At 44.7% G+C, this 26359-nt stretch overlaps 1 protein-coding gene across 1 annotated transcript in view; it reads right to left on the bottom strand.

The window, feature by feature from the left end:
• Positions 1–6250: 6250 nt before the first annotated feature.
• slf1 (SMC5-SMC6 complex localization factor 1) overlaps positions 6251–26359 on the bottom strand; it is a 79449-nt gene continuing 59340 nt past the window's right edge. The window contains exon 18 of the mRNA XM_056290018.1: positions 6251–6895. Coding sequence (XP_056145993.1) covers positions 6405–6895 — 491 coding nt within the window. The 3' untranslated portion in view covers positions 6251–6404. The remainder of the gene's footprint in view (positions 6896–26359) is intronic.

Below are 26359 nucleotides of genomic sequence, written 5' to 3'. Positions count from 1 at the left end.
CTGTCTGTCTGAACCCCCCCCCCCCATGACTCTTGCTCTTCTCTGCCACTGTCCTGCTCTTTCGCCTCTTTATGCGTGCGTCTCCATGCTTGAATATCAGTGGGCTCAGAACCATCGCTCTGGAGGGCCATTGATTTGGTTCTGTTGTTCTGAAGAATCAACTTCAAAGACAATAACAGGCTGTCTCACCCCCCCCCCCAAAGAACAGCGCCAACGACTGATTACAGCCTCCTCGCCACACAACGCTCCGGCTCTTCAAGGACGTCTTTTTAACACTGCCCGAAGGGACGATTTGAATACCTGAAAATACATGCTGACTACTGTATGTAGTGAAAAAGAACAAAAAAAGCAGTAATTTGTGGTGAATATTATGTGGTATTGCATCCAAATGCCCCCCCTCCTTTTTTTTTTGGATTGGTTTTATTTTGGCTATGTTTGCAAGCAAACCAAAGTATTTTCATTTTGTATGATGTAGAGGAAATATAAATTCTATAAAAGGAATGTACCGGTAAAGGAGAGAAAAGCACTTTTATTTGCACCGAGTTTAAACTGAAGTATTTTTTTGAATGATAGTGTAAATAGCGGACAAGTTGATGTTTATTTATGGTGGTATTTTATATACTGTAGTATGCCTGTTGATGGTCTGTTGTTGATGATCTTGTAAAATAGGTGTGTGCCTGCCTCGTTTTTCTCGCCGAGATCTTCGCCTGCAATGTTGCCTGCCTGTGACGTCATCTTCATGTGCCCATTTCTGGCCAATGACGTTTCAGAAAAAGGGATAAGGGATTGAGGGGGGGATGGTGTGTATGTACATCTCTGGTTCGAATAAAATGCACCTGATGTATATGTTGCTTATTTTGAAGAAGAAAAAGAAAAAAATATTTTTATCATCTTCAGTGTCTCTTGAGTTTACTATTTCACGCATGACGCCATTTTTTTCTTCAGGGATGGACCCGTTTCCAAGGCGACACTGGATCAGGCCAAGGGAGTAGATGGCTAGTCGTCTCTAGATATCACCCGTCCTCACATTTCTAGTACTAACTCCCTTCTCCTCAACTCCATCCCTCCATCTCCCACCCAAGCCGCTGTGCCCATTGATGTTCGCCCCCAGGAAGTGGCTCATTCCTCACTTTTGTCTGTGTGGCTCGGCTGTGCCCCCCGGGTACAGACCCCCGCCTAAAGCAATCCAAACGCAGCCAAGTTTTGTGGAGACCGGTTTTGCTCTGGCTGTCCACGTGGTCCCCACATGGAGGCAGTCAATGTGTCATGTAAGTGTGTCGCTGACGGCAGCCGAAATAACTTCACTGTCAAAACGGAAGTAAATATTACACTGAAGGAAATATTCGGGTGGCTTGTCAGTTTTATTTGTTTACAATTTCCCAACGTGCCACTTATATTTTCCAGGTTGATTTATTAATTATTGTTATAAAATAGAATCACAATGTTTGTTGGTGTATTTAAATCATATTTAAATCAACAGTGCAAACATATTCCGTTGCCTACCAACACAGGGATCGCCAGTTCGAATCCCCGTGTTACCTCCGGCTTGGTCTGGCGTCCCTACAGACACAACTGGCCGTGTCTGCGGGTGGGAAGCCGGATGTGGGTGTGTGTCCTGGTCGCTGCACTAGCGTGATCCTCCCCCGCGCCACGTCCCCCTGGTGAAACTCCTCACTGTCAGGTGAAAAGAAGCGGCTGGTGACTCCACATGTATCGGAGGAGGCAAGTGGTAGTCTGCAGCCCTCCCTGGATCGGCAGAGGGGGTGGAGCACCAACTGGCATGGCTCAGAAGAGTGGGGTAATAGGACGGGTACAATTGGGGAGAAAAAGAGGGAATCCCCCCCCCCCAAAAAAGCAGCACATTCAGCACGAACTCAACATCTTCACAGTCTCCGGGAAATGGTGCAGCATAATTTAAAGAACAAGAAGAAGAACATAAAAACACACTGTCCACGTAGTAGACAGTGGTATGCAAAACTCTGGGCACCCCTACACAAACTGCATGCTTTGTTGAATCTAAGTGAAAATAAGTTAGCACAATCTTCGTGGGGAACAAACTTAAACCCAACATGCAGTTTTTCCACAAATATTAACATACACTTACTCTATTCCTAATTTAATAAGTGTAGCATGTACAAAAGTTTAGGCAACCTCTTGCTTCACTGTACTTTAACAGCCACAAAGGCAAAACTTTGTTTAATATTGCATAACGCAAGTTAGTCAGACATGTTTGGGTTGTGTTTCACGATTCCGAATAATATTTTACAATCTTTATCAATACCAAGACCACGGTCCTTTCAACATTGTTAATAGTTCTTGATAGAATTTTAGGACGTACACTGGACTTTAAATCACAACACTCAGAGTATATGCGATGTTGCTCACTCATGGGCAGCACTTGACGCTAGTCCCTGCGGGTTCAAAGAAAATCTAACTACTCACTTCTTCATTAATATATGCAAAAATGCAAAGGTGCAAAGTTCAGTGACTTTCACATTTCGCCTTTGACTTCCATGTGAAACTGGACAAGAAAAGTCACAAAACTTGTGCATTTCTGCATAAAAGTAGCAACTCAAATAGAGAGGTGATTTATTTTCTTTGAATGACCAGGAGGGACTAGTGTCAAATGCTGCCTGAGTGAGCAACATTGAATATACTTTTGAGTATTTTGATGCAAAATCCACTGTACATTTTTAAATTCCATTGAGAACTGTTCAGTACAGTATAACGAGGCAAGGGTATTACATTACATTACATTACAGTCATTTAGCCGACGCTTTTATCCAAATTGACTTACAATAAGTGCATTTAACGTAGGAAATCAGAACTACTAGTCATCAGAGGTCATAAGTGCGTCTAAACAAACATCTAAGAGCAAAGTGTATGGCTAAACTTTTGCACATGCCACACTTACTGCCCCCCCATCTGTGAAATTCAAGAAATAAGAGAAAATGTGCATCAAAACTTGCAGAAACGTCATGTTTAAGTATGTTAACATAGAGAGATTGTGTTAACTTATTTTCCACTTAGAGCAGAGGTTCTCAAATTTTTACATTGCGTACCACCTCAGAAAATATTTGGCTCTCCAAGTACCACCATTATGACCGATGTTAAAATACAGTAACGTAGGCCTACGCTATCCAGCTACCTACTGTTCATGCAGGGGGCAGAGTTATTCCTAATGAGAATATTATTTATTGTTGACTTGCTAACCACAGCCCCGCTGTACAAACGGGTAGTACTAGAACTGGCACTCAAACTCTTCCACACAGCTCCCATACAACGCGCACACACACAGCAAGTGGGAACATTAAGAATAACTGTAGACCAACAACCTGTTAGAATAAAATTGGGGTAAATATAAACAATTGTAACGTGCACTGATAAATAGCCTCGGTAGCCCTTGGTCAACGGGTCAGGTCATTTAGTCGCCTGGTTAACGTTTTCGCCCGTGATGTGGGAGGATACGGGTTCGCGTCCCGGTTGTGGCGGTTCCCGAGCTGCTCCCCATATTTTGCTACACAATGTTAAAAAGTGGGCCAGCATGTTGGTGGCTATTGACAACTTACATGATAAGCCTTACATTTAAAAAAAATCAACTTTATTGTCTTTCAGCACTGCGTGTTTGGTTATAAAATGCCGTTTGAGATGCGATGGTTTCATGGATTCATTGCTAAGAACTTCACATACGTACCACACATTGCGGTCTAGGCACTTCCTCCGTTCCGGTCCAGCTGAATTGAGTCGTATTTCCTTACTGTTCTGCGCCGTTTGCAGGTGCCGCGGAGGCTTCACTGGCGCTGCTGAAGTAGCCACGGACACTTGTGCGCCTCGGTTCACTGTCACCCACTTCGGTTTCTACAGGGCTGCTCGAAATATTCTCTCCCTGATCCGGACTTCTCTTACTCATAGTTCCCATTTGGAGCCACGACTGCAGTGTTTTCGAACCATTCATAATTTTAGCTACCTCCGCTTACTATTGTAACCGGTTAATTTCGTGCCCGGTGCGGGATTCGATACGGGGTGTATTGCACCACAAGGCGACATCACTAACCGCTCGGCTAAAGGGTCAGATCCGTCAGTTAGGGACTAACGTGTGTTATTAGTAGTTTACATTATCTTGCCATTACCGTTTAGCTTGTAACAGTTAGCCTGATATTTGTAACTGCTAATTAGCTTTTAATTTGCAAATAGACGGATATCGAAACAAAACTCTTACCGGAAAGGCAGAAGTTATTTAAAATCCCCATTTCAGTGAGCTCATGTTTAAGGTATTGTAACGAATTCGGGGTACAACGCAACCACGGGAACTGCCGCGGCCGGGAAAGCGAACCCGTATCGCCCGCACCACAGGAGACATCGCTAACCGCTCGACTAAATCGTCAGACTCGCCAGCCAGCGGCCAACGTGTCTCCTTATCCATGCACGTTACAGTGTTTTTATTCGTAGTAGTGTAAACTACTAATAAGATACGTTAGTCCGTGGCTAACGGGTCTGACCCTGTAGCCGAGCGGTTAGTGATGTCGCCTTGTGGTGCAATATACTCCGTATCGAATCCCGCACCGGGCAAGAAAATAACCGGTTACAGTAGTATTTTGATATTGCGTGGAGGACGAGAGGCAGAGATCTCTTTCGATCGCAACTCCCGTACACCGCACGACCCCGGGAGTGCTGCTTAAGTTAGAGACGCCATCAGAACCGAACAGAACTGACGGGAAAGCAAGAGGCAAGGATTTAGTTTGAACAGCAGCTCCTGCATCCCATCCACCGCACGGCCCCAGGAGTGCTCCTTCAGTCTGCCCCTCCCCAATAGTTGCCGAATAACAGCTTCCCCTAACGCGGTTAACCTGGAACACACCAGTCTTAGTCTTAGTCATGGTCCTACAGTCAGTCAGTCCGTAAAATGGTCGTCTACCCAGTCCGAGTCAGACTTACAAACAACAATAATCATACCGTTAATAAAACAATGATCTGAGCATGAACGTGATAGTCCCATAATCCCTTGCGCTTCGCCAGTGCCTACCCGTCATCAGTTCAGCGAGTCTTTCCTAGTAGCTATAGTACAGGTAGTCCCCGGATTACAAACGAGTTCCGTTTTTGAGTGTTAGGCCGGATTTGTATGTAAATCGGTAGTTACCTACAGTTCACGTCTAGCGTCAATTAGACAAATAATGCAATAATAATGTAACCGGTTATTTTCTTGCCCGGTGCGGAATCCGATACGTGGTGTACTGCGCCACAAGGCGACATCACTAACCGCTCAGCTAAAGGGTCAGACCCGTTTACTAGGGACTAACGTGTCTTATTAGTAGTTTACAATAATAATAAATCTAACTACAGTACAGTATTTACAATTGAGAGAGACAATGTGTGTATAGGTATAAAAATCTTTACAGTGTGGCAGGATGAGGAAAAACACAGGCGACGAAGGCGAGTTTGAACTTTATTCATCAGCTCCAAAACCAAACTGAAACAAGAACAACCTTGCTCCAGAGAGCCCGGGAACGTAAACCACGCCCCCAGCTCACCGCCCTGCTAGGTGAGAGGCATAGCCCCCAGTGTCCGCCACAACAGAAACGTTTCCGACATTCCAAACTCCCCACCTGCCACTGTCCCGGGAGCGGGTCGCGACCGGCCTCGGAGACCCGCCGTTTGACGCCAGAAACGAGAGCCCCGCTCGGGGCTCGCCTCCCCGCCTCACCGGGTAAGTGGAAAAAAACGATGAGTGTTTCATCTCTCTGAACGCTCTATCTTTTCCATTTTCGTTTCAATCGTGATCGTTTTCTTCGATGCATCACCATCACTTGCATCAGATTTACGCTTTGAAGCCATGATTATGAGGGTAAACACACGGACATTTTAAGTCGAAACACAACGCACACGTTTACGCGATCCGACTTAAAATGGTGACGACGGCGTAGCGTTGTTCTTCCTCGGGCCGACAAACCGCCTAAAACGCAGTGTTTTGAGTATCGTGCAAAGTAGTCTGTCTGACGCCCATTAGTACAAATATGGGATAAACCTACATTAGTACGAACCATTGTCTGTAACTCGATTTTTTAAAATAATAGGCTTTTACGGAGGTCTGTTCGTAAGTACGGGCATTCGTAAATCCCGCGTTCGTAACATGGGGACTATGTATTATGTGTTAAAAAACTTTTTTTCAAAATATTTTGGAGATTCTGCCGCGTACCATAGTTTGAAAACCGTGGATGTATCAACAAAACGTGTTGTCCAGCGGTGCCTAAATTTTATTTATTTATTTATTTTACATTTTTTGTGCCTACATTTTTTCATACCACTGTATAAGTTTGCCTTAATCTAAAAACAGATAGTGATTTGACATTAATAATCATTGCAATATTTAGTAACATTACAGCCAACTGCTCACCATTGACCCTGAGTTAGAGATCGGCTAAAAGTGCTGCTCCTTGAGCCTTCAGATTCTCCAGGATCTCCATTAGAGAGCGTGTATTCTCTCCTTCACATTCTCTGACTGCTTGCGATACCAGGCCCAGGTATTTCCCTCTCCCAAGTCCCACCAGTGCCTCGACATCCTCCAAGAGCCTCACTGCTCGCTGGTCTGTCCACCCAGAAGTCATCCTTTGAAGGGAGTTAGTCTCTAGGGCCCTGGCTAACTTGCGGCCCAGGCTGAGCACCTTGTCATCTGGATGTGTGCGGCCAAACAGGCCCCTTTCACAATGATAGGAGAAGATATGGGCCAGCAGTGAGGAGCAGGCCTCCAGGAGGGGCAGGTCCCTGATTTCTGATACTCGCTCTTCCAGGGACGAGTCGCCTACCTGTGCACTCTTTAATAATTCCTCCCTCTGGGTGGCCGAGAGCAGATCCAGTGCACTACGCCCAACATTGTCGGTCTGCTGTAGGAGAACTGAACCTGGAATTAAAACAAAGTTAGACTACATTTATTGTCCATAAAAGAAATTGTCAAAGCTCAAACACTGAACAGAATCCTCACAATAAATTATCTTCAACTTCTTGATATTTCACCAACAATATATTTGCAAAAGGTCCACGTGTGAGTTGCTTTTACTAGTTTTCCTTTTTTCATTTAACCAAATGTTTACTACATTAGACACTTGTTGCGTGCCATCCCCTGTAGCAAATTTAAAAGGGCTGAATTCAGAATGTAATTTAATTTTCCCCACTGGTAACATTTTCAGGGTGTACCTTTTTTTGTCAGATAAAGTATGGTAAACAGGCATCAGCTGGATTTCAAATATTGCTTTAAAAATAGTAAAATAGTAAATGTGAGATCAGGAGCTTAATAAGCATAAAGTGCTCTGCCAGCATGTCTGTAAAGTTGACACTAGAACTCACTTTTGAACTTGGAGAAGTGGGCCTAATTCAATGAAACATCTGGGATCGAGGGTGCCCACTTGATAACCCCAGTGAAATCTTACATTGGCACTCATTGGTTTTTGCTATTTGGTAGCCAAGGTTTTAGAATAGATGTTCAGTTTCTGACCTGTTGAGCGAGATGTTTCAAGCCAGTAGTGTCAGCCGTTCCATGAGCTTACAGTTGCTAATATCAAGTGTGAGAATACACATACTCAAAGTGCTTCTATTGCTACAAAACAGGGTTGGTGAAAATTGCTTGGTACCGGCAACTTGCAAATAAGGAGCCCAACAACACAATATGACATAAACTGACATTACACATTTAATAACACAGCAGACTGGAAACTAAACATGATACAGCACATAATGACCTAACTAGTATAAACACTCATATGTTTAACAATGCAGAAACCAAAAGATACTAGCTAGATGGTATAAGTGGCAGGCCATGAGTGTTGGCACTCTCATTGGTTGTTGTAGTTTGGTGGTCAACTAAGCTGTTTGGAACCGTGTTTATGCAATTAATGATGGCACTGCCTAATGTTCTCTCTTTGAATAGTGTCTGAAGTTAAATGGTAAATGGGCTGCATTTTACTTCGCGCTTTTCTAGCTGCAATAGCAACTCTTTACAATTAATGCCTCACACACACAAACCAACAGTGATGTTAGTCATGGTAATAAAAGGATCGGGAGCAGTTAAGGGTTAGGTGTTGCTCAGGGACACCTCGACATTCTCGCCAGGTGGAGCCAAGCATCAAACCACCAATCATCCAGTTATCAGACGACCTGCTCTACCTTATGATCTGCTGGCACCCCGAGTTGGTTGATTTTTTTTCTGTCTGGGTTTGTTGATATCGGTTATTGTGTACAGCCCCATAAATTTCAGCACAATGGATTTAACATCAGATTGTGTATTATTGAACGTGTTATCTAGCCTCAGCTAGTGACTGTTGTGAATAAGGCAGCTGTTACAAGAAAATACCTTGTGACAGCTTGGAAAAATAGCTGGCAGGAGGGAATAGACCTTGATGGGGATGCTATGGGTTGGCAACTCAATGTGAAAGTGTATATGGTTGATATAGTCAGGTGGATGCACTCAAGCAAGCTGCAGAATTACATATTACGATACCTCAGAGTCTGCAAGAGCAAGGGTGGAAGATGACTCACAGGTGGACAGCATGGCTTTAGACTTTGGAGCGGCTGTAACCACAAGGGGAGAGACACTGAGTCATTCAGTTCAGAAGGGAAGGAAAAGAAGCTGCAGGTCTATGCATATGAATGGAGGAAGGTGACATCAGTGAAAGGATTTAGTATCCACTAATCAAGGAGAAGGTGACTGACTCGAGGAGCACAGGGCACCTGCATTGATCAGTACTTGATGAGAAGTGGGTCAAGTCAGTTGGATGAAATCCAGCTGCAGGTTTCACACCAAAGTTTCCAGGATATCAGTACCCTTGTTGCAGAGAAGGTATATTTGAGCACTTCATTCCAGGATGGCAGAGAGCAAGGGCGAACTTGACAGCCTAGAAGAGGAAATGGTATTGGATGGCCTGGAATGGTATCAATAGTGATTTGATAGCTTTGGTATACTGAGTAAACTAAAACTAAAGGCGACAGCTGAGAGTAAGCCAGAGAGAGTGGGTGAAATCATTTATAATTATGGGGTGGAGATATTGGAGTCCTGCTGGGGAACAATTATAAATGCAGGATTCAGTGAAGTCAAAATGACAGGCAGCGACAGAGAGACTTACTTGAGAAGGCAGCTAAGCAAACAGTAGAAGTGAGCAGGTGATGAAGAAAGAAAGGGGATTGGTGTTTTTGAAGGTTGAGCTGAGGAGTAGATTGTCTGTGTTGAGAAGGCTAGAATTATAAGAAGTTAAAAGGCGTGAGCATGGGCAGCATTCTTTAGGGATAAATTTGCATTTGCAAACACATTATCCAATAAGGGGAAGAATGGTAGTTATTTACATAAGGGGTACATGAATATGGTGAGAGAGCTAGGGAAAATCTATTGCCAGCAGGTATCCAACCAATTGCAGAGACAGAATATCCGCCCACCTAGGTGGAGTGACATGCAAGATAATGTGGGGCAATGGTCTCTTCTGCACCTAGCCCACAAGGGGTTTCTTATAGGCTTTATAAGAGTGTGCCCAATGTATCGAAGTATCTGTGGAAGTTAATGGTAGTTGTATGGAAAAAGGGAGTTATTCTGAGGGCTTGGCATAGAGCAGGATGTATTTTCATAACAAAGGAGAAGGACACAGTAGGAATTAGACAGTTTAGGCCTATCTGTCTTCTCAATGTGGAAAGGAAGGTCTTTAGTGTTGTGGCAAGGAGGTCGCCAGCATATTTAAAAGTGGATCCCCTGATCCCCTTAGCACAGAAAGCAGAAGTTCCAGGGTTTTCAGGGTCCTTAAAGTACACAAGCATAATTTGGCATCTGGGAGACAAAAGGGAGGAAAGATCTCTATGTAGTGTTTTTGGATCTTGTAAATGCCTTTGGCTCTGTGCCACATAACCTTTGGTGGAAAGCATTTTGTTTCTTTCAGTTCCCTGATGATATTACGAGATTAGTCTAAGCATATTTTGCGGATATTCATTTTTGTTTTACCACTAAAGAGTACACAACTTCATGGCAACAGTTGGAGATAAGGCTAATGGCAGGTTGTGCTATTTCACCTCTAGGTTTTACCGCTACCATAGAAAGTGATAATTAGAGCATCTAAGCAAGGAGACGGTGGTGAGATGTTGCAGGGTAGGTTGCAACTCAATCACATCAGAGCGTACATGCAGGCCATTAATACAATTATGACTACAGATCCATGTACATGTAAGCTATTGGCTAAATTGAATGACCATCTAAGATGGGCAAGGATGATGGTCAAATCTCGTAAATCTAGGAGTTGGTCAGTCGCTGGAGAGAGTGGTGCTGGGGAGCTTTCAGACTGATGATGAGATAATTCCCTCTATCATAGAGAAACCTCTCAAGATTCTAGGTAAATGATAAAGCTTTTCCTTAAGCAAAAGGGAGGAAGGCTGTGAGTTGGGAAGAGTCTTTGTGCAAGGTGTTAGAAGCACTAACAGGTCAATGCCTGGCAATTTGAAATTTTGGTACTTGCAACTTGGATTGTTACTACTTATAGACAGTATGCAAAATTGCTGCCACTGAGGTGTAGAAATTAGAGAAGATGATAAGTAGGTCAGGTAGGAAATGGTTAGGAGTGCCAGAGTCCAAGTAGAGGGGTAAGGGAATTTTGCTGCTGCCGTTGACTGGTTTGACAGAGGAATTCAAGTATGCTAAAATGAGGCTGAAGATGATGCCGTCTGACTCTAAGGATCTGGTTATTAAGTCTACAGTGCCACAGGTGAAAGCAGGGAGGAAATGGAAGCTGAGGGAGGCAGTCCAGTGTACTCGGTGGTCGTTTGAGCTTAATGAAATCATAGGGCAAGTTCAAAGATTAAAGGTGGGATTTGCATCAGGTGATGCAAATGTTGGAATAAGACTACATTAATAATGAGAAGGCAAATGGTTGTTGCTATGATTTGCTGGCAGGAGGATGCTGATAGGCAATGCAAGGGCAGCTTCACATGAATTAGAAATCTTAATTGTCCACTCGTGGAAATTTGTCTTTGGCTTCACATACATACATACACTTAAAAACACTTCACAGATATACATACAAAAAACTTCCTCTGCCATGGGTTGGAGTACACAAGATTGAAACAAGGAAATAATAGACAAGGTCAGTCGATGAATTAGGATGATGTACTAAGGAGGAGGATATGCTGGCAAGACCTGTGGACCATGGAGCCAAGTTATATCTAATTCACTATCAGAGCAATTTATGATGTACTACAGAAACCACAAATTTTTCTCAGTGGGTAGGTGAAGGTACAAGTTCCAACTGTGTGCAGGTACAGCTACTCTGAAGTATATTTCATCAGCTGCAGGCTTTGTTTAGCACTGAGTCGCTACACTTGACATCATAACTTAGTTCTTGAGTGTTTGGAAGGTGTGACTGAAAGCAAGCTGCAGAAGAGTGGGGTGTGGACCAGCTGTCCTGAGTTAGTCTTATTATCTCAGGACAGATAAACTGTTTCCACACCCCAAACGAAGACACGCTAGAGCCAGGGAGAGAGCTGAAGGGTGTGGGGATGGCCCTGCAGAGCTCTCTCCTCACTAAAACATTTATAATACTTGTTTTTAGCTTTAACGCTGGTGTTTTTAAATCTTGGTTTTAATAAATGGGCTTTTTGTGCCCTCATCAACCACCTGTGTCTGTGTCTCTGTGCCAGGGAGCCCCAGCTGTGGTGCAGATTTGCCACACAAGCATATGGAGGTTAATACTGCTATTAGTATAGAAAATAAGAGTACTCGCTTTGAACAGGAGGGTCAGAATTTGGCAGTGTAATCATATAATCTGGATTCCGGATCAAGGTAGATTGGGGAAGGCAAGGAACTGGAGATTACTAGTTGATGTTTGCACACAATTGCAGGTTTCACAAATAGCTGCGTCCACTATTTTATGACCAAACACAATTCTATATGTAGAGAAGGAGTGAGTAGTAGCATTCTTCAGTGAGTTAACAATCCTGTTTAAGGACCTAAGCTTTTGAGAGGAGACTAAAGTTGGCAGATTTGATAGGTGAGGCAAGGAATTGCAGTTGGCAAGGTCACATTAGACCAGGTGAGTTGGGTGTGAGAGGATTTGTAGCTAGATCAATGACACTTTTTTCCCCGTTTTTTTTCTTAATTTGGCAATCAAGGTCACTCTGCGATCAAGAAGTTGTCTGAAACAATGGAAAGGGCTACTCAGTGGCTGTGGATGAGAAGAATTTAGTTAGCGGAATAGCTCTTTGACATTGTTCTTGCAGGTTAAGAGACAGGCAGAGGGTTTCAGATGTGGGTATGGGGGAGGGTGGGTTCTGGGATGCCAGAACTCACTGACTGCCTCCTTGGAGGTGTTGTGGACCTGATTCAACAAAACATCTGGGATGGAAGGTGCTGACTTGATAGCCCCATTGAAATATTCACATTGGCACCCTCATTGGTTGTTACAGTTTGGTAGCCAAGGGTTGCTAGTAGATAGATGTTCAATTTCTGACCAGCTGAGCAGGTTGTTTCAACCCAGCAGTGTCAGCCATTCCATTAGCTCACAGTTTTGTTTTGTTTTTTATTTCCCCCCGTTTTTCTCTCCAATTGTGCTTGGCCAATTACATGTGGAGTTGCCAGCTGCTTCTTTTCACCTGACAGTTAGGTGTTTCGCCAGGGGGGTGTAGCGCATGAGCGGATCAAGCTATTGCCCCCAGTTCCCCCTCCCCCGCAAACAGGTGCCCCGACTGACCAGAGGAGGCTCTAGTGCAGCGACCAGGACACATACCCACATCTGGCTTCCCACCCAGATACGGCCAACCAAACCGGAGGTAACATGGGGATTCGAACCGGCGATCCCCGTGTTGGTAGGCAACAGAATAGACCGCTATGCTACACGGATGCCCCATTAGCTCACAGTTTTTAAAAACAAGGATGAGGGTATACATACCCACGTTGACACTCGTTGGTTGTTGCAGTCTGGTAGCCAACTAAGCCATTTGGAACCAGGTTTCTGGAGATTTATAGCGGCACTACCTGATATTCTCTCTTTGAATGCAGGGACAAGTGTGAATTTGGTTGAATTGTTCTGTCTTGGCTTAATAAATTGAGTTTTTGTGTGTAGCCCCCCCCCCCAAAAAAATATCAGCACAACATCAGATCCTGTTCTATTGAATGACAACACACACCATGCTCACATGCAGCCGAGAGGGGCAGCGTCATTATCAAATAAGGCGGAAGAGACACTGCAGAGGTCAATGGCAGGACACAGCAACAGATATAAATAGTGCGCACAAACAGGCACATACAGTGCCCACACACATTCTTGCATGCTTCCTCTTTCTCTGTGAGGTGGGGAAGTTAAATTGAACAGCTGTTTCCCCGCCGGGCTTCGGTGCCAGCCAGGGCTTTTAGCTCACTTCAGCACTAACTTCAGATGACACCTTGTTTTATCTGTGTGACTGGCGGGTCACATCGCGTTTGTGTAAAAGGGACAGAGGGTTAGTGAACTGATGGAGGCCTTGTATTACTGTTAGCGCATGTAAACTACGTGAGGGAGCCTGACACTATCAAATACATGTGGCAGCCAGGGAGAAAGATGGCGAGCACAAACTTGCAGTACCAAAAAAAAAAAACACCAGAATTTTGGTGTTAAATCAGACAACATCACATTGTGTTGTTAAACTGACTTGCATTTGTAAAAAAGTGTTTTATTCAGGCCGTGCAAAGTTGGGAATTTATCCTGTCGACTGGTCACTGTGCTACACTCTTCTACGCTTAGCATACACTCAAATGAGCCAACGGACTTTGCTAACACACAAAGAATGAAGTACAACATCAAGCTAGCCAATACAAGTATTACCACATTCTTCACACGTCCAATAGTCTTGAGTTTAGCCAATTGCCTTTATACTTCACATTTAAGCTTAATAACATGACTATAGCAGTCAAAGCAAAATGTTAAAAAAGAAAAAAGTCTCTTTTCCCAAAACATTGGCAAGTTATAATGGCAACATTTAGTGTTCTATTTTTCTCTACTCTTATGCTTTGTCTGTTCAGGCTGAAAGCCATTTTCCTCTGTCAGGCGGGCTCATACACACTTAGCCTATCTGGAGCAGGTCGAGTAAACTGTGAGCCCTTTGTTTGCTTTCAGATGGACCAATTTCTCTAGCAAACTGCTCTTGATGGCACTTGACTGTTCAACCCCGCCAATGCCGTTGCCACTTGTGAGCTAGTTTACAGCTCTATGGAGGCTGGCATGAGGCACAGATGGCTGAAAGGCTGGTTGACAACACCACTGGTAGTGTTTTCTTTTTGACAGACAGTTTGACGCTGGATGAAGCATGAGGTTTTCAAAGGAAGGCAATCATTTTTGTACACGTGCGAGTGTGTGAGAGTTGAGTGTCCCTGTGTGTGTGGGGGGGGGGCATTTGTGTACCTGTATGAGAATAGGTTCTGGTATATTGTAGTATGTGTATGAAACTGTGTTGAGATATTGTCTATGCAGAGGTGGCATTCAACCATTAAGGAAGCATTCTACTGAAATTCCATTAATTTACTGGCATTGTGAGATCCATCCATCCATCCATCCATTATCTGAACCGCTTATCCTGCTCTCAGGGTCGCAGGAGCCTATCCCAGCAGTCATTGGGCGGCAGGCAGGGAGACACCCTGGACAAGGCCGCCAGTCCATCACAGGGCCCACACACATACACACACACACACACATTCACACTCAGGGACAGTTCAGTACGGCCGAGTCACCTGCAGTCACCAAACCTCCAAGATCTAGTTTCCAGCCAAAAAGTCCCAATGTAGCCTTGAAAACTGCCAGATTTCACCAATCATAATTAAGTCTCAGTGGGGGGAGTCCCTTCAAGGTTGTTTAAACGACAATGCTCAAATTCAGAAATCTGTCCCCTCTTTCTATCCCAAAAGCTACAACTGTTGTGTGTAGTAGCTTTAGGGGGGGAAAGGCGAGTGCTGTCGTGGCAGGTAACATGGGAGGTCAGCGCTTCCACCTACCTTTCAGGGCTCAGACTTGAGTGGCAAAAAGTCAATCTGCATAAATTGTTCCAGTGATCTACATAAACTTTTACATAAGCAGAGGGTCAAGTGGCAGGGGCAGTGGTCAAGGGCATGAGAGCAAAGGTCTATTTAAAACAGCCGCTAGAGGAAGGCATGTCTTGTTGAGAGATGTGTGTGAGAGGGAGAGAGAGAGAGAAAGAGAGAGAGAGAGCTGGCATGTGCCCATGGTAAATCGCAGCAAGTCATAGACACAAAACTCTCCATAACAGGGAGTCCTGTCTTCAGGCCCATTTGGCAGGAGGGGCTGTATTGCATGAGGCTAGCTGTAGCCCAACACAGGGGGAAGGTCTAAGGACCACTGCCATTTTTCCCCCCCTCCTGACCCACCTGACAAGGAACACATCCAGATCCACGGGCAAAGGCTACATTGCCATATCTGCTGGAAAATAGCCCTCATCTTTTCCCCCACCTCTCGGGTGAGCCTTGAAAACGAGAGGGAAAGGGAAAAAAAAAAACTTTTGTAAGACGAAAATATTTTTTGTTCACAATGTCTTTTTATGCGTCCTCCACTGAGAGGACCAGCCTTGGACTGTGTACCGCACAGAGCCTTTAAGCCTTGCTGAAGAATCCAAGCACTACTGGAGCATTTTCAACTAGTTGAGGAAAAAAATAAATAAAAGGAAGGCAAGGTTGATGGACCATACTGTTACTTATTACTTTCTCAAAAAAAAAAAAAAAAAAAGGGCTAAAAAGTTGGCAAACTACAGCCCAACTCAGTAGCCCATGGTACAGAATATTTCTCAGACATAAATACAAAATGTCGCCTGTAAAACCATGAGCATACAGTAGATGAATTGAGAAGCTACAGAGTGCAGTATACGTATACCTGTGAAAATCTTTCACAGCCACGTGAGACAAAAAAAGACATGTAAATAGACATACTCAAACAAATACCATGATTTATAAAGCTATACCGCTGATGTTTGAGATGTCCATTTTTGAGCCACAGACGTGCAAAATATATCAAACTGAGCGGCTCGGAGGACGTCCAGGTAGCGTAGCAGTCTATTCCATTGCCTATCAACACCAGGATCGCTGGTTCGAATCTCCGTGTTACCTCCAGCTTGGTCAGGTGTCCCTACAGACACAATGGGTCGTGTCTGCTGGTGGGAAGACAGATATGGGTATGTGTCCTGGTCGCTGCACTAGCGCCTCCTCTGGTCAGTCAAGGTGTCTGTTCAGGGGGGGAGGGGGAACTGGGGGGAATAGCATGAGCCTCCCATGCACTACGCCCCCCTGGCGAAACTCCTCACTGTCAGGTGAAAAGAAGCGGCTGGCAACTCCACATGTATCGAAGGAGGCATGTGGTAGTCTGCAGCCCTCCCTGGATCGGCAGAGGGGGTGGAGCAGTGACCAGGACAGCTCGGAAAATGGGGTAATTGGCCAAGTACAGTTGGGGAGAAAAAGGGGGAAAAGCCACAAAAAAAAAGAAGTAATAATTGACCAAATGGCATGTTAATGACAGGTGTCATGTCATGGTTATGATCGTGTCATGTCAAGTCTTTTGCATATCCCTTCAGCTAAAGTGTGACCATTGGTTCATAGGGAGCAGTCATTTTCTGTCTCAGCGTGCTGTTTTAAAACTTGCTCTGAGTCTTGTAGATAGCAAAGACAAAAGCAATATTATTAGCAAGCATGAAATCCCCTTAACATGCTGAAACAAGTCTTTGATAAAGATAGAATAGACAGAATGAAGACACGGGACACCCTTTGAAAAACACAGCGGTGCAGAGGCACAAAACTTGTGTTCATTTATTTTACCATGTAAGTGAGAAATTTGGCTAATGGGAACAAATTCGCCAAAAGGTCACCAAATACAATCGAAAACCAATTTTGGTCTAAAACCTGTACAGCGTACCAGTGTACTGGCCCACTGCAAGCACTGGTGTCCAATGAAATGAATGGCTGTCATGAACACCCCCCCCCTTTCTGCTGCCTTGCTCCCAGTGCCCCCCCCCATCGTCCTAACACCCACTGGAGGGCAGTATCACCCCCGTTGAGAAACCCTAATTCCGAATCTATATTTTACAACTCCCTTTTTGTTCACCGTCATCCTTAACACATGCAAGGTGTGAAGAGAGACAGACAGAGAGAGAGAGAGAGAGAGAGAGAGAGAGAGAGAGAGAGAGAGAGAGAGAGAGAGAGAGAGAGAGAGAGAGAGAGAGGGAGAGAGAGAGCAACGGGTTTAATTTTGTTGTGGTCCCCATCGTCATCATGTCATCTAGGCTGACAGACAGGCTCCAACAAGGGGGATGACACTGGTGTGGAGAGGAGAGGGCCACCAGTAGCAGTGCTCTTGGCTTTGACTGGAGATCTGTCTGAAAAGCTGTGGATTTGTCCATCTGCTTGTCTGAAGGTCTATCTTAGACGGCATTGCTGTCTGTAAATGATGTCTGCTAATCATGGGTCCGTTTCTTTAAACCCATTATATGGCCAACTGACTAGCTTTGGACGTGTCTCTATGCTTGTCTGACAGTCTGAAGGCTAATTGTATGCGTGCAGACATGTGCAAGTGTATCTGAAAATCTACGACTTGTCACACCTGTGTACTGTATATAACTGTAGTTTTGGTTTATGTCCATCAGACCTGTCCGCTACTCTCTTACATTGTTTACCTCTGTCTCACCGAGGGGATGTACGCATCTATGTCCTCCCATGGTAGATTTTCTTTAAGGCATGGTGAAATATACTGCCAACATCCAACCCCTAACCAAACATCCACTACTGTGCTACTTTGTCGCCGACTACAACACACAGGTGGACCTAAAGGTAGCGGTGTAAGTTGCTGCTGTATCCTCCACATGGCATGAATGGGTATGGACAGACAGCAGGATACAAACACACACAGACAGACACATTGCTGTGGAGTCTGGTGGTTGGAGAATGGTTGGGTTGTTGTGGGAGAGCGACTGAAGTGAGTCCAGCTATTGGCACTGGTTGTTAGATAAGCTGCTGTGGAGATATATACATACAACACCTGAGGGATTACATGAGAGCACAGGGTAATTACGCCATCTTCTGTGTATGTGTGTGTGGGGGGGGGGGTAGATTTGTGCTTGGACAGGACAAAGCCGATAGTAGACACACACCTAGCATAGCCACTGCTCCATGCACCAGCCAAATGCAGCCTGATTGCCTACACACACACACACACACACACCAAAGCGCACAGCCCTTTAGCCTTTAGAGGGCAGGCGAAGACAAGGAATATAAAAGCCAGAGTGGAGGAGGGGAGAAGCAGAGCAAAAGAGAGGATGCCATGCCCCCTCCCCTATGTCTCTATCTCTCTCTCTCTCTCTTTCTTTTTCTGGTCTGGGGCTGGAGCTGAGGCAGACAATCTGGGAATCAAGCAGCTCCACAGCATGGTAAACGTTCTCTCTTTCTTTCTCTCCCGCTCTCTCTTTTTCAAGCCATGAAAAAGAGAGACAGAGCGAGCGAGTGAACTGCAGCCAGGGGCATGGCACCACACATCCACAGGGGGCAGCTAGCTTGTGACTTAAAACCAAAGCAAAACAACAGCATCAACCAACCAATGCACCAAAACAGAGCAAAGATGTATCAGATGCTGAAAAACAAAGGCTAGCCGGTATCTAAATGTGTTAAACCTTAACCTCTCTCCCCTTCACAAGCAGTCTCTGAACATACAGAGCTGCTTTTTCCAATACTGTGGTTATTCTATATGGGGAAGAAAAAAAAAGGATGGGAGCTCATGGAGACTACATCAGATGCAGCAGTTGTTACGACCGATGAAAAAGAAAATAAGCCCGTCAGTTCTGGGGGGTGAGATTTATAGAAATATATATATATATAAAACTTTGTTAAAAGAAACACTCAATGGTAGGGAAAGTGCTCAACACACACACACACACACACACACACACACACACACACCGAACAGCCAAAATATTAAAACTGCTGACAGAGAAGTGAATAACATTGATTATCTCATTACACTGGCACCTGTCAAGGGGTGGGATATGTTAGGCAGCAGGTGAACATTCAGTTCTTGGAAGTTGATGTATTAGAAGCAGGAAAAATGGGCAAGCGTAAGGATCAGAGTGACTTTGACAAAGGCCAAATTGTGATGGCTATATGACTGGGTTAGAGCATCTCCAAAAAGGCAGCTCTTGTTCCCGGTATGCAGTGGTCAGTATCTACCAAAAGTGGTCCAAGGAAGGACAACCGTTGAACCTGCAGCAGGTTCATGGGCACCCCAAGGCTTGTCGATGCGCGTGGGGAGCAAAGGCTAGCCTGTCTGGTCCGATCCCACAGAAGAGCTACTGTTGCTCGAATTGTGTGAAAAAAGTTAATGCTGGCTATGATAGACAGGTGTCAGAACACACAGTGCATTGTAGTTTGCTGCGATGGGGCTGCGTAGATGCAGAGTGGCCACGATGACCCCTATCCACCACCGAACTCGCCTATAATGGGCATGTGAGTATCAGAACTGGACTATGGGGCAATGGAAGAAGGTGGCCGGGTCTGATGAATCACATTTTTCGTTACATCATGTGGATGGCTAGGTGAGTCATTTACCTGGGGAAGAGATGGCACCAGGATGCACAATGGGAAGAAGGCAAGCCAGTGGAGGCAGTATGATGCTCTTAGCAATGTTCTGCTGGGAAACCTTGGGTCCTGGCATTCATGTGGATGTTACTTTGACATGTAACACCTACCTAAACATTGTTGCAGACCAAGTACACCCCTTCATGGCAATGGTATTCCCTGATGGCAGTGGCCTTAGGTGGTTTTATTATTTTGGCTGATCAGTGTATATATACACACACACACAGACACACACATTATATATCCCAGAACAAGAACCAGTTATCATCACAATGGCCGACATCCAACGACGAGTCTCAAGCATGAAGAGCTGGACTGCACCAGGCCCTGACATGATTCACGCCTACTGGCTGAAGAAGCTAACTGTACTCCATGGATGCCTGACAACAATGATGAACCAGCTGCTAACATCAGGGTCTTACCCTGACTGGCTAACACAGGGGAGAATAATACTGATCATGAAGAATCCCCACAAGGGGTACAACACCTTTAAAAAAAAACCTGCTGATAACCTGCCTCTCCACAACATGAAAGATCCTGTAACGCATCATAGTAGCTAAGCTGAAAGGGCACACGAGTCAATACATGAGCGGGAAAAAAAAACCTCAGTAAAAAATTGGGAACAACACCAGAGGGTGAAAGCATCAGCTACTGGTTGATAGAGCAGTCACCCAAGTCTCAAGACCAGACAGACCAACCTGAGCACAGCCTGGATCGACTACAAGAAAAAGCCTACAATTCAATGCCCCACACATGGTTACTTGAGTGCTTGGCATTATGCAAAGCCGACAGGACACTAATGGCCCTCATCAAGAACTCAATGTGGCAGTGGGAAAAAAAACAACAACACAAGAGGCCAACTCAAAGACAATCACATAAGTAACCATCAAATATGGTATATACACCAAGGTGATGCACTATCCCCACTGCTGTTCTGCATAGGCCTGAACCCCCTCAGTCAGATCCTCACAAAAAGTGGATATGGATACAGGTTCGGGAGTGGAGTTACCTTCAACCACCTCCTTTACATGGATGACATCAAGCTGTATGCCTGGAATGAGATGGACATTGACTCGCTGATCCACCTCACCAGGATCTACAGCGACGACATAGGGATGTCTGAACTGGACAAGTGTGGTCGAATGGTGGAAAAATTAGGAAAGGTGGTGACAACTGGAGGGGTTGAATTACCAGATGGCAGGATAGACATACAGAACAGTTACAAGTCCACAGGCAAGTTGAAACCACAAGCAGGCAACAAGGAGGTTAGCTACAACCAATTACCTCCAGAGAGTGAGGCAGGGCCTGAGGAGCCAGTTCAATGGGAAGAATAAGAGCCATGTCATCAACATATATGCCCTACCAGTCATCAGATATCCAGCTGGAATAACAAGCTGTCCAAAGGAGGAGGTAAATGCCACAGATATCAGGACATGGAAACTCCTCACAATGCACAGAGCATTCCACCCGAAGTCCAGCAGCCTGAGACTACGATAAGAGAAAAGATGGGGGCCAAGGGTTAATGAGTGTCCGAGCCACAATCCAAGCTGAATCAAGGAGCATCCACAAGTACATCAGAAAGAGGGACCCCCAGGACGAACTGTTGAGGTAGTACCTCAGGCAGCAGAAGACAGAGTGGGGCGGTATCATGGAAGACTGAGCCCCTTCCTGGGATTTATCATCAACAGATAGAGGACGTGGCTGATAGAGAAATCCTAGAATAGGCTGGACTGAAAGACAGCACAGAGGCTCTGATCATAGCAGCACAAGAACAGACACTGAGGACCAGATCGGTTGAGGTAGGGGTCTACCACACCAGACAAGACCCAAGATTCAGGCTGTGTAAAGATGCCCCTGAGCAAAGTGTAAAATGTATGCTGGGAAAGCGTACACTGAAAGGCATAAGCAAGTGGCTGGGATTGTGTAAAGGAACATCTGTACTGAATACAGACTGGAAGTCTCCAATTCCAAATGGGAGACACCGGCAAAGGTGGTTGAGAATGAAAGAGCTAAGATCCTGTGGGACTTAAGTGCCACACTGACAAGCAGGTGCTGGCTAACCAACCAGATGTTGTGGTGGTTGACAATAAGACAACTGTAGTGATTGACATAGTGACAGCAACATCAGCAAGAACGAGCATGAAAAGCCAGACAAATACCAAGGGTTGAAGGGAGAATTAGATTGAATGTGGAAGGGGAAATCCACAGTAGTCCCAGTGGTAACAGGAGCACTAGGGGCTGTGGACCCCAAGACTGGGAGAGTGGCTTCCGCATATTCCAGGAACAACATCTAAGATTTCTGTGCAGAAGAGTGTGGTCCTAGGAACAGCTAAGATACTGCACATAACCCTCAAATTCCCAGGCCTCTGGGAGAATTTTTGTTGTTTTTTTTTTGTTCCTGAAATCTGCTGGAGACACTACTTTGAGACTATGTGCAGTAGTAATCTGTGCCAATTTGTTCTTCTGTACAAAGCAGGATAGTAGCCAAGCTTAGGTTTAGTAAATTTTGTCTAGTAAAAGGCTTCTGGGCTCCTTTTCATACATATTCCTGATATAGTGAAGTCTTTAGGGAGGGCTGAGTCTACTATAAGTTGGGGTGTGTGGGCATGCCATCCACTACTGTCTCAACGCAATCCCCTGCCAAAACAAAACACTACTGGTGAGGTGGGACATCAGATGCTCAACTGGTGCCAATCAATACTTTATGGTTTGTAAAGCAGAAAATGCTAACCAATGGCTTAAACCATTCACTGTGTTTTCTGTATGATGCATAAGATGGATTCAATCGTCCGTCAGCAGAAAGAGTTACGAAAAAAGGCAAATTGAATATGTACTCCAAAAAAAATCCAATACCCTTTGAAGCCAACCGTCCCTCCTGCTAAATTATGTAAGCACCAACGACAAATACAGACGTGTGTGTATGGAAAGGACCTTACAATAGAAGAGAGACAGCTTAGAGCAAAGCTATGAAAGTGTACTTTGGCAAACAAACTTGATTCATTTAAATTCAAAGACAAAGGAATTTTAATGTTGGAATTGAGGTTCTTTGCCACATTTAGGGCACGTTTATTTCCAAGGCCATGAATGACTCCTGTCACACTGTGATGGTATAGTGAAACTTTTGGAACTTCAGTCTACCTTCCCACAGTCTCCACTGTTCATGACTGGATAACTTTAATGGGCTTCACAAGGTGCACTGTCCTTGACTGCTTCAGATACTTTGCTTCCCTTAGAAAATATCACAAGTTAGAGGTTAGATAGAAGTGGCCTTAGTGTGGGGAGAAAAATAGCATCTACCTCACCCATTTTTTAAAGGTGTTTTTTTCTTAAACCTTGCACTTTGTAACTACACTTTGCACTTTGCCACCATTGAGCATCTACGTTTTTACTATGTTTTTACCATCTGACCCTCTCCCACAGAGTTCAAACATAGTACAACACTCTTTCTTGACTTGCTTTAGTTAATGAATGTCAGACAAACAAATCTTATTCTTTTGCGTTTTCAATGGCGTTCATCTTCTCAAGAAGCCATTCAATTCCTTTGTTTAAACAGCTGTGGAATCATCTAATTTAGAAAGAAAAAAAGGCAAAAAGAGGAAAAATGTGACCTTGTACAACTTGGGATGTGCGATGATTTGAGTTCAGGGCTGGCGCACACAAAGAGAGAATGATCCACATGGCCAACAAAGAAAATCATCACTGGCCTGTTACCAAGCTGTTTTTCTCTAAATCAGTCTTGTATCTAACAAAGAAATGAGCTACCCTTGAAACTCTGTTTTGTTTTTGGATAGAGAAGGGCATGCTGTCATTGCTTAGAAATGTGGCACTGTAAATTATCACGGAGTCTTTACAAGAAGAGAAAAAAATAAATTAAACATCCCACTGCAGCTGAACCTTGTGGGGGGAAAGGGGATAGTGCAATGGAGTGATGTGCCTTGGCCTCCATCCCTCCCTTCTTTGGAAGCCAGTTCTCTGCTGACTGAATGCTCACTCAATACAGTAAGACCAGTTGTAGAAACAGATGACTGTGTGCATGTGTAAGAGAGAGATAGTGTATATGTGATGTTTGAGAGAAAGAGCGAAAGAGAGAGAGAATAAATATGCGTGTGTGTGCTTTTGGAAGAAAAGACGGTGCTGGACATGTCATCTTCCAGAACCCCCTGGAACAAAAACACAAACAAATCCTAAAGTCCCTTCTTTCCTATTATCGCCCTTTTGTTCTTTCAGAGACACAAAAGGATTCAGCTGGACAGAGGTCTGACCTTGCTCATCAAAACACGGCAAGGAAAGACACGGGTGACTCTTGTAGAGAGCTACAGACTTCATTTTGGCCAGCACTACAAAAGCACGTAGAGCGTAGAGAGAGGAAGAGAGTTAAAGAAAAGAGGGAATATTTTTTTTTAAATTAAAAAAAAAACATGGCCCAATGTACCCCTAGTATAAACATCAACAACTCAGTGAAGCCAAGAGCCCCAAACATCAGCTAAGAGTTAGTAACAGAGTAATAATCCTCTCACAGCTGCCTGTTCAGGAGCCACAGGGAAGGATGTGCTGAACAGAATCAACTTTCTTTGCTGCACTGTAGGGGGGAGACAGAAGAGGACCATAGTGCATCTGAAGTGCTATATTTATGACAGGGAGACAAACAGACAGAGACAGACCCGGATTGCACAGAGCAGCCCAAGGGGACCATGCTTTTCCTGTGCCACTGAACAAATGACTGCTCCACAAGCACTTCTTCAGTCCTTTGGATCTACAGGGAATAGCAGCAATTGTGTGTGTGTGTGTGTATATGTATGCATGCGTTTGTCTACACAAACAAAAGGCAAGAGTAATTCTGAATCTGTGTACAACCCCCCTCCCTTTTGAGGTGACAGTCATGTGGCCACCTGTCTTTCCTCATTAGAACTACTTGCAAACACTACAACTACATACTCTCATAAGCCTTTGACTGGTTTTTAAATGGAAAAAAAAATTATACAGAGGGAAGGGGAAAAAAGGCCAGTTTTGAATTTCATGTCTTCTTCTTAAAGTGCTAAAATTTTACTATGCATTGTGTGTTTCTAAACTGAAGTAGAGTAGCTGTGTTTACTAACATTTGAACTGGGGTGCGAGTGATGACAGTTGTAAGAAATCCCACCCACACAAACACATTGACACGCCTCGTGTGTGTGTGTGTGTGTGTGTGTGTGTGTGTGTGAGAGAGTGAGTGAGAGGCCTTGACTGAATAGCAAAAGGCTCCAGGTCATTTTCCATTCCAATCAAGAGTACAGGCTGCCATGGCCACTGTGCAAAATCTAAACACTCCACTCCCACCAGCAACGGAAGGAGCGCAGGGAGTGGGTATGGGGCTCCTACACAGGCAGTCAAATGAAACTTCTCACAGGAGAAGTCTGGAAAGGGATTCATGTACGCCAACATACATATAGATCAGTAGAAAATACAGCACATCGTCTGTAACGGCCAGCTAACCAAGAGACATACACACATGAACATACACACAAACACAGGGTCACGTGGGGGAGCCTCGGGCTACAGGAGAAGGAGGGGAGGGGAGCAGAGTCAGCCTTGCCCTCAGCCATGGCATGCTTTTCCTGCCAGCTCTCAAGGCCTTGGGGGAATGAAGTAGAGGGTTAGGGGTGGGTGCAATCCATTCCTCCCCTTACCACAATTCACCCCTAAATACACACACACATGCACGCACGCGCACGCACACACACACGCACACACACACACACACACACACACACACACACACAGAGGCCTCCTACAAGGGAGGCTTTAAAAAGGGTGAAATCACCCCCACAGAAAGCCTTTGTTGGTGTGCCAGTGTCAGTGTTGCCCTCTCTGGCCTGCCCAAACCTTGGCAGCTGAGCTCATCTCATCTGTGCCTGGCAATTGGAAACAACTAGAACAACAAAGTGAATACCTATGGGGGAATATATATATAGATATATATAGTGCAAGCTGTAGGACCTTTGCCAAATATTTAAAATATAAAATCGTATCAAAGGCATGGAAATGCTACTTTTCCACTAACCTGTGCGCCTTATTTTCCAAGTAGCCAGGGCAAAATTGGATATGGAAAATGAAGCCAAGTGCCCAAAGACGTTAAGTTCCATGTCTGAGTTCATAATCATATCAGTAAATGATAGGGGGAAAAAGTGATAACAGTTGGAATAAATAATCCCAGTATATTCCCCAAGCCAGTCCTCTCTATCAAAATGCTGGGTCTGCCAATGGTGTCCATAACAGCCAGACTGAGATAGAGGAAAAGCGACCGAGAGTGACAGATATGGTATAGCCTGGAGTCAAGCGTACCACCTCCACCTCCTTACTCGCTCCTTGCTGTAGCCCATAGCCAACAGGCCATCAAGTTAGTTGCAGATAGCAAACATTCAGAGAGCGAGAACAGGGAAGAAACACAAGTATAACATACAGACCTGGAGGGGTTTGAAAATGAAAGTACTCTCACTCCTGTTATTCTGCTCAGTCCCACACTGGAGACATGGACTAGACCACAGGCCAGATGTTTGCTGCACAGATGCACTCTCCCTTCTCTGTTGCTGCCTCTTATTTTACAGATAGCATCTTCTTCATCTGACCTCTTTTAATTTGCTCTTTCTCTCCCAATGCAGGAGAGTAAGAGAGGGGAAGGAAAAGGAAAAAGGAGTAAGAACACTTCGCTGTTTCCTCTCCGGGACCCAACAATCCCAATCTAATTTATTTTATGAGGACAGAATATGTACATGT

The sequence above is a fragment of the Lampris incognitus genome, chromosome 1, assembly GCF_029633865.1.
Source record: "Lampris incognitus isolate fLamInc1 chromosome 1, fLamInc1.hap2, whole genome shotgun sequence".
Classification (NCBI taxonomy): Eukaryota; Metazoa; Chordata; class Actinopteri; order Lampriformes; family Lampridae; genus Lampris; species Lampris incognitus.
Note: the sequence above shows the minus strand (reverse complement) of the source record. Positions and strands in the feature narration are given on the sequence as shown.